Source organism: Halyomorpha halys, unplaced genomic scaffold (assembly GCF_000696795.3).
Source record: "Halyomorpha halys isolate HHAL.00 unplaced genomic scaffold, Hhal_1.1 Scaffold25.1, whole genome shotgun sequence".
Taxonomy (NCBI): domain Eukaryota; kingdom Metazoa; phylum Arthropoda; class Insecta; order Hemiptera; family Pentatomidae; genus Halyomorpha; species Halyomorpha halys.
This window is the reverse complement of record NW_027107314.1, coordinates 55592-69620: the sequence shown is the minus strand read 5'-3', so window position 1 is coordinate 69620 and position 14029 is coordinate 55592. Positions and strand designations below refer to the sequence as shown.

At 25.4% G+C, this 14029-nt stretch overlaps 1 protein-coding gene across 1 annotated transcript in view; it reads right to left on the bottom strand.

The window, feature by feature from the left end:
* Positions 1 to 387: 387 nt before the first annotated feature.
* The window catches only part of CalpA (calpain-A), a gene marked incomplete at its 5' end in the record, with an annotated part of 21833 nt that continues 8191 nt past the window's right edge, over positions 388 to 14029 (bottom strand). The window contains 10 exon segments of the mRNA XM_014424322.3: positions 388 to 1553; positions 2375 to 2570; positions 3188 to 3315; positions 4812 to 4904; positions 7486 to 7624; positions 7742 to 7784; positions 9892 to 10109; positions 11037 to 11200; positions 11977 to 12218; positions 13484 to 13665. Coding sequence (XP_014279808.3) covers positions 1468 to 1553; positions 2375 to 2570; positions 3188 to 3315; positions 4812 to 4904; positions 7486 to 7624; positions 7742 to 7784; positions 9892 to 10109; positions 11037 to 11200; positions 11977 to 12218; positions 13484 to 13665 — 1491 coding nt within the window.

Sequence of the window (14029 nt, the reverse complement as noted above, 5' to 3'; positions counted from 1 at the left end):
ATATTGATTTTATAAGAATTTGGTAATCAATAAATGGTTCAGAGAGGAATGAAAATGTTAGCAAACTATTTATTATATTTTGCCATCCTTGCAAATGAAATGTTAAAATTTTTCAACAATAAATAGTATTAAAACTACTTTTGAAGATAAAGAAAATTGAAATTAATCAAATTATCAACTGAAAAGCTCATTTAGAAAAAAAATTATGGGAGAGTATTGCCATAGTGAATACTGTAGAATTGTTTCTAAAACAAGTGAAGATTAATTTATATTTCAAGTAGGGTGGGGTAAATGAAAGTTGCAAGATCTGTGCACCACACTAGATTTTCTATAGTTATGTTAATATTACATTCAGAGGGCAATAGAAAGGATAAAAATACAAAGAGGTTTTAAAAAAATGAATTTTATTTTAATTAAAAATATTCAAGACATTAATATTATACAATAGTTAGTTGAAGCAAATATACTTTTATTTAGTACAATAAACATCTTTAGGAAAAATAAAGCTCATAATAAATTACAGAGATTTAAGGCAATATGGTATATTTCATACAAGATTTAATTTTTTTTAAAAAATGTTTTATAGCAAAGAAAAATCATCCAACAGTCCTTAATGCTGGGAATACCTATACCTTATAATTAGAACTTCAAAATTGTTTCCAATATACAATTTAGAGAGTGCTACATGACAAAATCTCAAAAATAAATAATAAAAAAACAAATCATCTTTCAAACAACACAATACATTGTGTTTACAACTTTTCCAAAATTATTTAAGTATGAAAAAGTTAGGAAATTTATATTTTAAAAAATCCCTTTTTAATGCTGCAATTTGAAATTGCATAAAAACAAATTATAAATGATTCTAGCAATTATGTTTTAAAGAACCATAAAAAATTTAAGTATATAATTTTTACCACATTATAAGCATCACAATAAAAGTAAACAATTCATATAATTCTGGATGAACTGACAAAATTTACCAAGTTAAAAATCATTTTGATAAATTTTTATTTCAAAATATGAAAGATTAGAATTAAAATGCTTTTCAATTCTTTGTAAAATGTATCTTTATATTTTCTTTTTTTTGATAATTTTCACTTTTCACTATTCTTTGTGAGAAAAGGGATTTTTCGATCAGAGAGCAGAGAGAAGGGAGATTTTTACTTGGTCAATTATGATAGTATACCCACAAAATACTAAAAGAAAACAATTTTATTCATTTTTTTTTATATACATTAGGCAAAAGCTGCATGAGTGAAGTACACTTGGCACTTGGTACAATAACGTACAAAAAAATTATGAAAATATATAAAGCTAAAAACAGGCACTTAATCTATGCAATGTAAAAACATTTTACAATAGAAACTTTGTACAGATCATTGATAAAAACTATAAAAATATAAAACTTGATGAAATGTGAATGGACGAGAAATTGTCAAAAAGAGTTTTTGCAATATGAAAAATTCATGAATATAAAGTGTTCTCAAGCCATTCTTCCATTGAGAAAGTAGCCTTATCTGTATTGCTGGTATCTTTGTCTTTGAATATTTCTGAAAATAAAACAAAATGATTAAGAATTTTTGTATTGATCTATTATTTAAAAAAAATAACTGTATTCTTCAGGGATGAAAATTTATTAAGTAATAAACATATTTTTGATCATTTTCCTCAATTAGGGACTTTTAAAGACATTTCTTCAACATTTTATTTTTGAATATAAAGTATTTTGACTCCTGGATTGAAGCTGAGATGGATTTTAACATTATACTTTCAATGAGTTTTTAAGCAGTTAGAGAACAAAAGATAGTTGACTAACACAAGAGGAAAGTAATTTTAATGCTATGACAATTAATTTATGTTACACAAATCTGGTGAAAACTGTATGAGGAAAGTATGTTTATTGGTACTTTAGCATATACCAAATTTAACAAAAGACAGGCACTAAATAATTATGAATTTAAATTCAAAACCAGGTAGAACTAATATTTACTCTAATATGAACAGCCAAAAATAAGTTACCCTCCAATTTTTGAAGGAATGTTTAATTATGGCGATCTTAAAAGTCTACTTTGATGAAGTTGAGTGACAAAAGTATTAAGCCCCACAAAACAAAAGTTCTAAATTATACTGACAAAATTATTCAAACAACATAGAAAATTATATTTTACTTTAAGTTTGATAATGTGTTTATAGTTTCTTAGTTTTAGTATTAAATATAAATTGTAATAGACAAGTGGGTTAGTGATGCACACTAGCAAACTGAAGCCAGAAGTGGAATCGGTTCATATTCCACATTTAGAAACTCATTTATTTATTCCAAAAATTAATTTTTATTAATAACTAAACATCTGTACCTGTCATAGCGACTTACCCATCATAGTCTTTAAACGTACTGCACACATCATGAAGTCATCAAAAGCTATCCTTCCATCTTTACTGGCATAACGATGACATAAAGCATTTAATATGTGATTGTTGAGGTGATATCCTGCTGATTTCATAGCTTCTTTCAATTCAAATGGGCTTAAATAGCCAGCATTCGATTTATCATAAATCTTAAACACAGCCTGTGTAAAATAATAAAATAATTATTTTTGTTCTACATAAAAGAGTTCCAACAGATTTTTAAATAAATTTAAGTCTTTAATGAATCTGTAACCCAAAACACAAAGTTATGAATGAAATGAGGTCACTTCACTAGTTTTATTATAAAATTTTACAATACACAGAACAGTTTTAATAGTTTTTTGCTATCAAATTCTATTGGATTATTACGAAATTTTGTAGTATTCCTTTTAATATGCCACAGTTTGTATATGGAACTTGAGTTTGTTTACTATTTATTTTTAAAATTAAACTTAGGGAAAACAAAATACCCAGTTATAACGTTTAATACCATTGTTTGAACCAAAAACTCCTTTACATAATTTTTATAAATATATCATGGTAGAAGCTACCTTAGCAGATTTCACAAAGTATCAAGTATTTTAATATTTATCAAATCAAAAAATAGAATGATAAATGATTACGAAAGCAAACAAACTACCATAAATAAAAAAAAGATACAAATTTTTATTACGAATTATTCTTAATTTTATATCTTTTAAATAAAAGTCACATTTTAATAATTAATGATATAAAATTAAGTAATATAATTTTCCATAAACAATTAAGTCAAATTTACCTTCCATTGTTTAATATCTTTCCACAGTTGTTTGAATTCATCAAAGCCCAATTTTCCAGAGCGATCAACATCCATCATAGCAATCATACTTCTACAAACATCTTTTGAAAAACCTTGTTGAGTGACTTCTGGAATTTTATAAATGATATTTATAATCTGTACTAAGTACAAAAGAAAGTCTTGAACATTAATTATACAAAGTTAAATAGACAAAAATAAAAAAAATCAGCTGTGTTAGTGAATTTCAAAGCCAAGAAACCATGACTCATTCATCAAATAACACACTAAGCACACAAAATAGCAAGTAAGACCATTAATATATATATTTTTTTAAGTGAATCATTATCTCAACAGCTTTAAAACATTTCAGATAAATATGTCTATTTTAATAAATAAGTGTCTGTTAGAATTTAAAGACTATTCAATTTCCCTGTTTTATTTTAATCATACAAGGCTAACTTCAAAAGTGAAGTCTTCTATTTCTTTAGTCTTTGTCTTTAATAATATATTTGTCTATTTTTCTGCATAATCACCATTTTGATCAATGTATTTTTGAATATGATATACCAATTATTGTATGCTCATGTTATGCCAGTTCCTATCATATCCTTGAATAAGCTTTGAAACTTATTAAAAAAAGGTTTTAAAAAGGAAAAACATTACATGTAATGGTAGCAGTTATTTTAATTCGTCATCCTTATCTTTTTCATTAATAAATTTGCCAGCCAGGTGCATCTGAGTTTTTGAAAAAGAAATAGGCACTGATTTGTCACAAAATCAATCTGTATTGACCAAATGATTGTTCCATGTTCATAATAAAGTAATAAGTACATATGATACAAAAAAGCAGAAAAATACCTAGACTAGTGCCACTGATTATGCAGAAAAGCAGACAAACGTTCAACCTTCATTAGATAAAAATATGTTCATATTATAGAAAAAATAAAATAAAAGCTAGCATATCTTTAAAATACTTTTGAGATTAGCCTCGTTATACTAAGCAGTTCAAACAAGGAATGTTCAGAACACCTTTTGACGCTCCTGATGAAATTGAATTTTTCATGAGTAAATATAAAAATAACAGAAATCTAAATGTTCTAGCTATACTAAATAAATTTGCTAAGCTGAGCAACTAAACTAACTAGTTTCAGCTAATGAAAGTTAAGTTTAGTGAAAAAAAAAAAAAGTCGATCACAACAATGCATCACACAGTCAATAATTATTGCAAAGTAATCAGCTAAGCATAGAGCCGGATTTGATATTAAAATGAAAAAATATTGAATATCCAGAAAAGATAAAGATAAATGCTATAAGTATAAAGCAATTGACTTTTACAAAACAAATTATGCCAATTTAGCAAAATGGCTCATAGGAAAATGTTTAAAATTTTTACTTCAATCAAGAAAAAAAGGTATTAAGATTTCAAGATGTTTTATTTCAAAATTCATCATAAAAATCACAATCGTTGGCTTATAATTATTAATTTATTTAAAAAAATAAAAATAAAACATATTAAAAAGTCCTTTTATTTATAAATCAATTATTAAAAAAAATTAAATAAAAATGTTTATAAATAAGCAAAAAATGTTTAAAATTTAAGTGAAAAAAAAAGACCCAATCTTACCAAAAGCAGAAGCGAAAGGAGCCTCACGACAAAATTGACCACAGAAGAGTGATAATAAAGAGGTTACAATATTCTCCTCTTGCCTTGGAACGTCTAGTTAACATACATTTTTAGGTTAAATGTATTAATGTACAAAAACATACAAACAAAATAAAATAAACATAAAATAAACAAAATAAAACATAGCAAATAGGTTGGTTAGTACTGAAATTTATTACAAAAGATAAGAGAAGGTTGTCAAACCACAGTGACAAATAAATTTAAAATTATTATAGTGGTGTTTATAACTGTAACATTAGCGAATGGAAGCAAGTAAAATATAAAATATAGATTTCATGTTTTTGATTATATGCTTGATAAGTAAAATAAAAATGAACAAAATTTCCTTCAGACTATGGGAAAACATAATTTAAATTTAGAAGTGACATAAAATGCAGCCAGGCTTAGTCAATTTGATGTGAACAGCACTTATATATCTTTTTCCTACAGTATAAATTATCTAATGAGTTGGAAGTTTAAATTTTATCATACAAAAATGAAAATTTGGTCTCAAAGTTTAATTAAAAGGATTATACAAAAATTTAAAATGATATTAAATTTATAAATGTGTATAAGCATATATGTGTTGGTTAGTTTCAAATAAATAGATAATGGTGTTCAATGAAGCTAAAGGCCTGAAATAGTTTGTAAAAGATAATTAAAAAAATAAGATAATAATAATGATAATTCAATAGGCCAATCAAGCAAACCTGGTTGGTTATATGAAAATATTAATCAATCTTAACTCAAAACTAAGTGGCAAATATTTACAGATATGATGCTAGTTCAAGCATTATAACTGTATTTGACAATGTTGGTATGCAATAAGCCATAAGTTCTAATAAAAAATAATTATGTTCTATTCTATCAAGGACAGTTCAATTATTATTGGGTGGAAAATATTTTTGAAAATTCAAAAAGTAATAAACAATACAGAATATAAAATTCTCATCTGAAACAGACCAAATGCCAAAGTTGTAAATATATTCAATTTGGTTAACTGCTATTTTAACCAATATAGGGGTTTTATTAATGAAAAATTTTCTTATTAAAAATAGATTTTCAACTTTTAGCAGTACTAGTATCTTTTATTGTTTTATTCTGCTACACTGGTGAGAAATGGTCAGGATTTTTGAATTAAAAAAGGAAAAAGTGCAATTGACATTTGTCCAATCTCAGACTAAGAGTTAGTTTGTTTCTTGAAAAAGAGGAAATAAACAGAAATCATTTCATGTAAAGTTTCAATAAAGTGTACACAATGTTTTTGGGATTATTACAGAGTAGTAGCATACTCAGCAACAGAAAAAAAAATGGATAAATTAAAATATCAGATAAAATGTCTCATATGCCTGAGGCACATTTATCAATTTCTTAAATTGTTGTCTCTAATTTCATCATAATCCTCTTTTCTCTATTTATTTTTACTTAGTTTCCATTTTTTTAATAGTTTAAATATTATTATAATTATTGTTCATTTAATTTTTCAGTTCTCAGGTTTTCTTGTTTATTTTTTAAATTTTTAATTATATAATTCAAAAAAAAAAAGTACAAAAATTAAGAATATTATCAATAAGCAATTCAATTTCTTATTAATCATTTAGGATTGATTAATATTAATCATTTTAAATTTGTAATAATTTAAAAAAAAAATCATTATAATTAATAAAAAATTAATTTATCAGAGATACCCTCTTGTTAATATTTTTTAAACAGCAATAAGTACCTAATTTTAAAATATACATATTTGTAAATAAATACAATATTTTCCTCACAAAAATATTTCATTTGATTAGTTTTTTTAATTCAGTTCATCCGTTTTTGTTTTTTTTTTCGCTGCAATACTGTTGATTATTTATTTTTTCAAAATCTATTTTTATGCTAAATAATAAATCAAAATGTATGAATATGTGAACTATGAAGACTTCTTTTCTAGACTGAGTAAGGAATTAAGTTAACACATACATAGTGATAATCTAAAAGCAGTAACCAAAACAAGGCAAAGCTTTTATTAAATGAGTAAAACTGAAAGGTAAGTAATTATTTTTTTTATATAAAAACATCACAACTCAAATAAATTGTAAGTAATTATTTACAGTAATTAAAGAGCTTCAGTGAGAAAGTACTTCAGTCTAAAAAATTGATACACATTACAAATATAATGGTAAAATTCAGTTTTCAATATTATTTTTTATGCTATACTTTCATTTGTTTTTAGAAAAATATAATTAAGTTCAAATCAATAAAAAATTGATAAAAAAAAGGGCATTGAAAGTTTTTTGCTCAAAAAATGTAGTTTTTAGACTCAAATACTTTCCTGTGTGAACTTCTCAATTAAAGTTTAAAAAAAAGTTGTGTAAAAATAAAAAAAGATATTTTCTGTTAATAGAACTAGCTGAATTAGTTTTTTAAAATTATAACTAAAATCTAGTAATGTAACACTATTAAAGAAATGTATAATTTATAATACATAGTATTATAAAATATTGCAAACAACATGCAGACATTTTTCAAAATAAATTTCTGATATTACTTACTAAAACCACTATTGGTGCTCGTAATATATCATTATTAAATTATAGCAAAAAAACAAAAACAAAATTTGTTGTATGAATAAAAGTAAGAAACAGGAACTCACCATTCCTCATAGCATAGTCTAAGATTTCTTTTAGCTCAACCCAATCAATTTCATCATCATCACCAGCAAGTTTCTTAAAGAACTCCCTAATTTTTTCATTTTTGGTATCTTCTTCTGGTGGTGGTTCATCTTCAATAACCTAAATTGGAGGAAGTAGTAGGATGATTTAAATTTATGTAATGATAATTGTTCTTTCTTTAAGGAGTTACTTTGTTATTCATAAATTAGTAAAAATCAAAGAAACAAATTTTCTTACCCTCGGATCAATAGTACCAATGCTGATTTTGGTGTCTCTTTCCCTAATCAAAAAATAAATAAATCACATTAATTTTTTTAAAATCAATAAGAAGTACTTCTTTAGATTAATGCATAATAATTTGAGACTGAGGAAAAAATAGTGAGCCAGTGTTTTTTAATAATAAACAGTTAAATAAATATTATTGAAAATGAGGAATAAAATTCATAATTAACTCACTAAATTATCCTAATTTTTATAATTTGGCAAAGAAATAACCAGCTGTACCGTTCTGGGAACCAACTGTACTGAGACATAATTAGGGCTGAGCAGAAAGGGCCCTGAAAGTGCTTCTATTCCATTACAAAGCTTAGAAAAGCCAAAAAAGGGAATCAAGGTGGTAGGGGTAATGGAACAAGGTCTTATGTAATGTGAAGAAACAACTGGTTCACCCTAAGATTTTTCTTAAACGTGTGCCTTGGAGATGATTCACATAAGTCATCACAATGATAGATTATAAATTATAGCTTTTTTATGCAAAGGCATGTTCTGTTTGCATGCAATTTTTAAACAGCTGATCAAATCCTTAACGAATCAGTGAGGCCAGGGACAATTAGTCGAATTCTACAATGCACAATTGATTGATTAAATGAGTATAATTGCGTATTTTGATAATTTCAATTAAATAAAAAAACAACAGAAATAAAAATTAACATGCATCATTGGAGATGAAATTCTAGATTACAATCATAGGTTCACTTCCAATGAAGAAAAAACAACAACTTATTAGCAGTAATAACTAATTGATTTTATTGTTAAAATTGAAATCTTTGATTTAGAAAAGGCATTGGAATCTTTTACTTTAAATAGATAAAGAATAATTCCATAGAGTAGAAACGTTTATAGTATGTACGTAGTTTGTAACAGCAATAATGCCACTTTCATTAATAACTATCTTAGTGCTATGTCAACTAAAAGTAAAAAAAAGTTTGTCGTAGGACAAAAGTTTTATTAATTTAAAGGCAGATAACATGAGTCCTAGGCCAAGTAGGAGGAAAGTTGAAAAAAAAAGGGAAAAAGTTTTTACTAAAAATTCAGGGAATTTTTAGTCTGCAAAATAATAGTAAAAATTAAAATGCAAATGATTCAGTTTTTCTCTGCAACACTGACTACAACGCAGTAATATTAATTCATTCCCATTATGTTTGTTAGTGGTGTGGAAAGATCTGTTTATAATTATAAAACCTCTTAAATTATAAACTTCTTAAATTATTGAAGAATAGGTTCCAAATAAATATATTTTTATATTAAAAATTTAGAAAAGCATCCGATGATAAATTATAATGCAAGATATGTCACTGACTTAATTGGTATATGTTTTATTTATATTGTTAATAGTGTCAATTAGTTTTTTTATAAATTCAATTATAACTAAATAATACTAAATGCAACTTTTTAATACTTTCATATTTTATTTTAAAGTTTCTCACATAATGTTTTTTATTCACAAACATACACTTTTACATACTTATTGCTTCTTCTTATTCATAATGTCATTTCCTTGTTCAGTAAGTTCATTTTTTATATACATTTTTTTTTTCAATGAAGCTATCTTTTTCAAACCCAATTATTGCTGTATTTTTACTTTATTTATTTTTTGGCTAATTGAAAGTTTGTTTCATTTTAATATTTTAGTTTCATAAAAGTGTTTCATATTATATTTTCTACCATTATGATATTCACATTATAAAATTATTCGCTATTTTCTGTTTGTCAAGAATTATTTTTTTTTTTTAAATTTTAGTATATGAAAAAAAATACCTATAACTTATATCAATTTTGTTTAGTTTTTATTCTCTCCTCCAATTTCTTTCTTAGTTCATATATTTTTGTAAGGACGTTAGTAGTATATTTGAATATTTTAGTTGTAGCGGCAGATGTTTTACTATGTGTATTTTATGCTTTTTTAAAGCATATTTTCTGTTTTTCTATTCCATATTATATAAATTATTTAGCAGGTTTTTACTGCATAAAAATCGAGGAACTCAAATTTTGAAAAGAAAGTTTAAATGTACTAATTTATCAAAATCTTAATTGGAATTTTTGATTGATCATAAAACATACATGGCAAAACTAATCAATTACTTAAATCCCTAATAAACATCACTTACTCCATTTCATTCTTCTTTTCAGTGAATACCCTGAGGATGAATTCACCTTCCTCATTGGGATCGAAAGTAGATGGTACAATAACATACTCGCTAGGAGGAAGCTTAAATCGTGAAGTAACTTCTCGGCTGTTAATAAAAACAGGCGATTTGGCTACTGATGCATTATATTTGAAGAAATTTAGATCAAGGGGTTGTGGATGTTTTTCAGAATCATCAAGCTGAAAAAAAAAAAACTAAGGATATAAAATATTCTTTATGAGAGACACTCTATATCAATAAATAATTAATGAGATTAAAATAAAGTCTTATTTTATACTAAATTTAATTAATTGAAATAAAGTTTTATTTTAAGATAACTCTAATTAATCATAATTTAACCACATATATTCAAACTTAAATAATAAAATGAAAAAACATTTTCCCATTACCTAGATTCATGAATAATATGTTTCAATTAAATATCTTCAACAATTATGATCAAAACCATTAACAAAAATTAAATTTATACTATTTCAGTTATAAAAACTGATTTAAAAGTTAGTAATGCTTTTGAAATTTTCATCAAGTATTTGAAAACTATATTTAAAATAAATAAATTGAAGCTTTACTTCTATTAGACTATTTCTCCAACAGTAATCATTTTAGAAGCATTTTCTCCTTCACATATTCAATCCATGCCTTCTTTGGTCACCTCCAGTATTCTGGTTTATACGAGAAAGTATTTTTTGGACATTTTTCATCCTCCTTATAATTTTCAAATAATATTATTAGACATATATTGAAGCCTTGATATAACCATAGCTTCTTAGAAAATGCTGCTAGAGAGACAGTAAGATTTGGTGTTTGACTGTCAAGGTTTTGGCTCAAAATATGAAGTTGGACAATATAGGAAAGGAGTTGTAGATTTTATTTTTCCTTTTTCTTTTTGTTCTAAGCAAAATATGTTTATCCTAATGATCTAAGTTAGGATCCTAATAATCTTTCTTCCTCAAAATATATTCAATGAAATATCTTTATGGAGAGTTCCTTTTTTATTTATCCACACTCCTAAACACTTAAAGTCTGTGCTGCAGGAAAGATGCCTAATATTTTTTTAAAACATTAAATTTATAAAAATTAAAATTCAAATATCACTCTGTACTTACCCGATAAACAGCAAACCCTATGGTCAAGCATTCTGCTCCTATTTTTCTTTGTGATCTTCGATTTTTTTGCATCAATGCCACTATGATAGTACATAAGTTTTCTTCATCCTCTTCATCCGCATCAGTTAAATTTACATTATACTGTGGATTATGCCAAAATGTTTCTGTAAATGAATCACAAAATCAAAATCAAAGCAGGTAAAATCTTGGGGTAATAATTAAATGTGATGCATTTTATTTTCATATTGGAAAATAAATGAAAAAAAAAAATATCAAAACTTATAATTATATTGTGGGTGCTCCTTAGTTTGTAAGAAATAGCCAATTACATCGGGAATTGCATATAGAAATAATAGAGGATTACATCAAAAAAAGGTTCATGAAGTTCCACTCCCAGTTACCTACATATAAGGAGCAGTGACCTACAACTTAGGAAACTCAACCACAACTCGAAGAATGAAGCCCAGGCTGCTGCAGGACATTCTCATATTTTCTGTTATAAGTTCTATATTTATCAGTTCTGTTATTGTCACTCTAAAATTTTATTTTATCTTAACTTTTTTTTTTCTCTTCATCTCTTTCTTGAATTCACTTTCTTTCTCTTTTTTTTTCCATTAGAAGTCAATTATTTATTTTGTTAAATCAATAATGTCATTTTTGTTTTTGTTATTAACTTTACTTATATCTTTCATTAAGAACTATTATTTTAATCTATTTATTTCATCTTATTTTTTTTTTTAATTTATAACATTGAATATAGTTAGGGGTGTCTTTTGTACAAGACTAATTAAATAACTCAAAGAAATTTAAGTCATCAGACCATTTCCAAACTTAAAAAAAAAAAAGGAAAAAGAGATCGAACACACAATTTAATTTTTATTTCAAGCATATAGAAAGAAAATATATCATTAATAATAAACATGAATACATTATTACTTACCGAGGAAATTTCGACAACCACCAGCTGTAATACCTCGGACCCATTCTCCTTCAAACATATTAGTTACCCACTTTTTGTCTGGAGAAACTTCTTCCATTGTTTCAGGACTTAAGTTACAAATTTCTACCCGGGAAAAATATTTTATAAAATCTCTGTATGACATCCAAAATTCTCCATCAACTTCAAAAGTAAGGCCAATTTTCTCTTTGTCAGATTCAGAAATAAATCTCCATTCAGCTGATCTATAATTCACAAAAATCATTAGAAACATTTGTTGAACTATTTTATAATTAATTTTAAAATTACTCTTAGTTTTGCACACTGCAATTTTAATTAGGACAGGGGAAACAGACCTGATTAACAACTATCAAAGTGAAGCATGGTCAAAATTCAAAACTAGGATGGGAAACTTCATGTTTTAGGGACTATTTTAATTTCTATTTCTATTTAGGGTCTGTGGATGTCGGTGTCTGCCGATTAAAGACTATGGTAATAAAATGGATAATCTAGCCAAAAGTAAAAATTTAATGCAGTATATATATAAAAAAATTATTGAATGCTTAATTTACCTAGTCTTTATTTATTATCAAAGATAATCTGAAAGGATGAGGAATATGAAATGCAAAAAAAAAAAGAAATAACAGAACATAATCGACTTGTTTTAAAACTAACTAGAGGCTGTTGCTAGTTACAGAGACATTAAATCTGTGTTATAATTAGCCATATCATAATAATGGTCATATAGTCATTATGAGCTTTATATACCTTTATAATTGAATCAATACATCAAATATTTTTCCATAAAGGTGCCAATCATCTAATTTCCTGCAGATTAACTTCACTTATTATATGTGTATAATTTAATTTCCTGTTGGAGACTGGTTTGGTTTTTCAATTATAATAAAAAGAATCTGTACTCTCAAATTTTTTATTCACTTACAACTCCAACATTTCAACCAATTTGAACATTCTCAAGGATACCTTAATTTTAATATTACAGCTTTAAAAAAGTTATTAAAAAGTTGCAAGCTATTCTATATTTGTCAAAAATATAACTTAGTCATTTGAACCTATTTTTATCTACTGTTTCACTTATATATATATATATTTTTTTTTTTTTGTACTATCACACTATTATCAATCACCTTATCAACAAAATTATTAAAATTTTAATTTTTTTGGTTCATGATAATTTATTTATCTTTAATGATTTTAACAACATTAGTGGAAAATGAATAAGAAAGTTTTTACCAGTAAAACACAATAACAGGAAAAGTTCTGTAAAAAGATTTTATTGATTACTAGATACAAACAAAATATAAAAAAAAAATTATTTAATCAACTAAACAAAAAATATCGATAATTATAATAATTAGGTGAAAGAAAATTAAATTATAAACTTCTAAATAATAAATATGCAGGATGAAAAAATATTTATGTATTTATTTATTGAAAAATAACATAATGTTTTATTAAGAAAATTAAAATGGTGCCAAATATGATTTACTTATCACTCCAGGGCCCATTCCATTCAGCTTCATTTCCCCAAGGATTCCTCAACCTTAGGAGAGGAATTTTTCCAGAAGTGTTGGGTGTAGCAATATCCATATAAATAACTTTAGTAATACTGTAAGCATGGCCTCGAACCAGACCTTCGGGTGTCTGCATCTCAACAACATTTGGATCAGGCTGAAAAAATAAAAAAAATAGTGAAATAGTTTAATTACACTTTATCAAAATAAACACTACCTGATTTTTCAAAGTTAAAAATAATGTAAATAAAATAACATCAATTTAAATGAAGAAACTGAAAAAAACATAAGTGAAAATTAATTAAATAAGGAATCAAATAATCATAATAAATTGTAAGACCAATAAAATAAAATAAAGAAACAGAAAAAGTACCATTTAAATTCTTGTGAAAGCCTGAAAGTATAGTAACCAACTGTTTTTTTTTGCCAAAAGTGATTATTAAAAAATTATAAGGTGAATGGATAGCTCTCAGTATGAGTATATATATGTATACTGAGAACTATCCATTCACCTTATAATT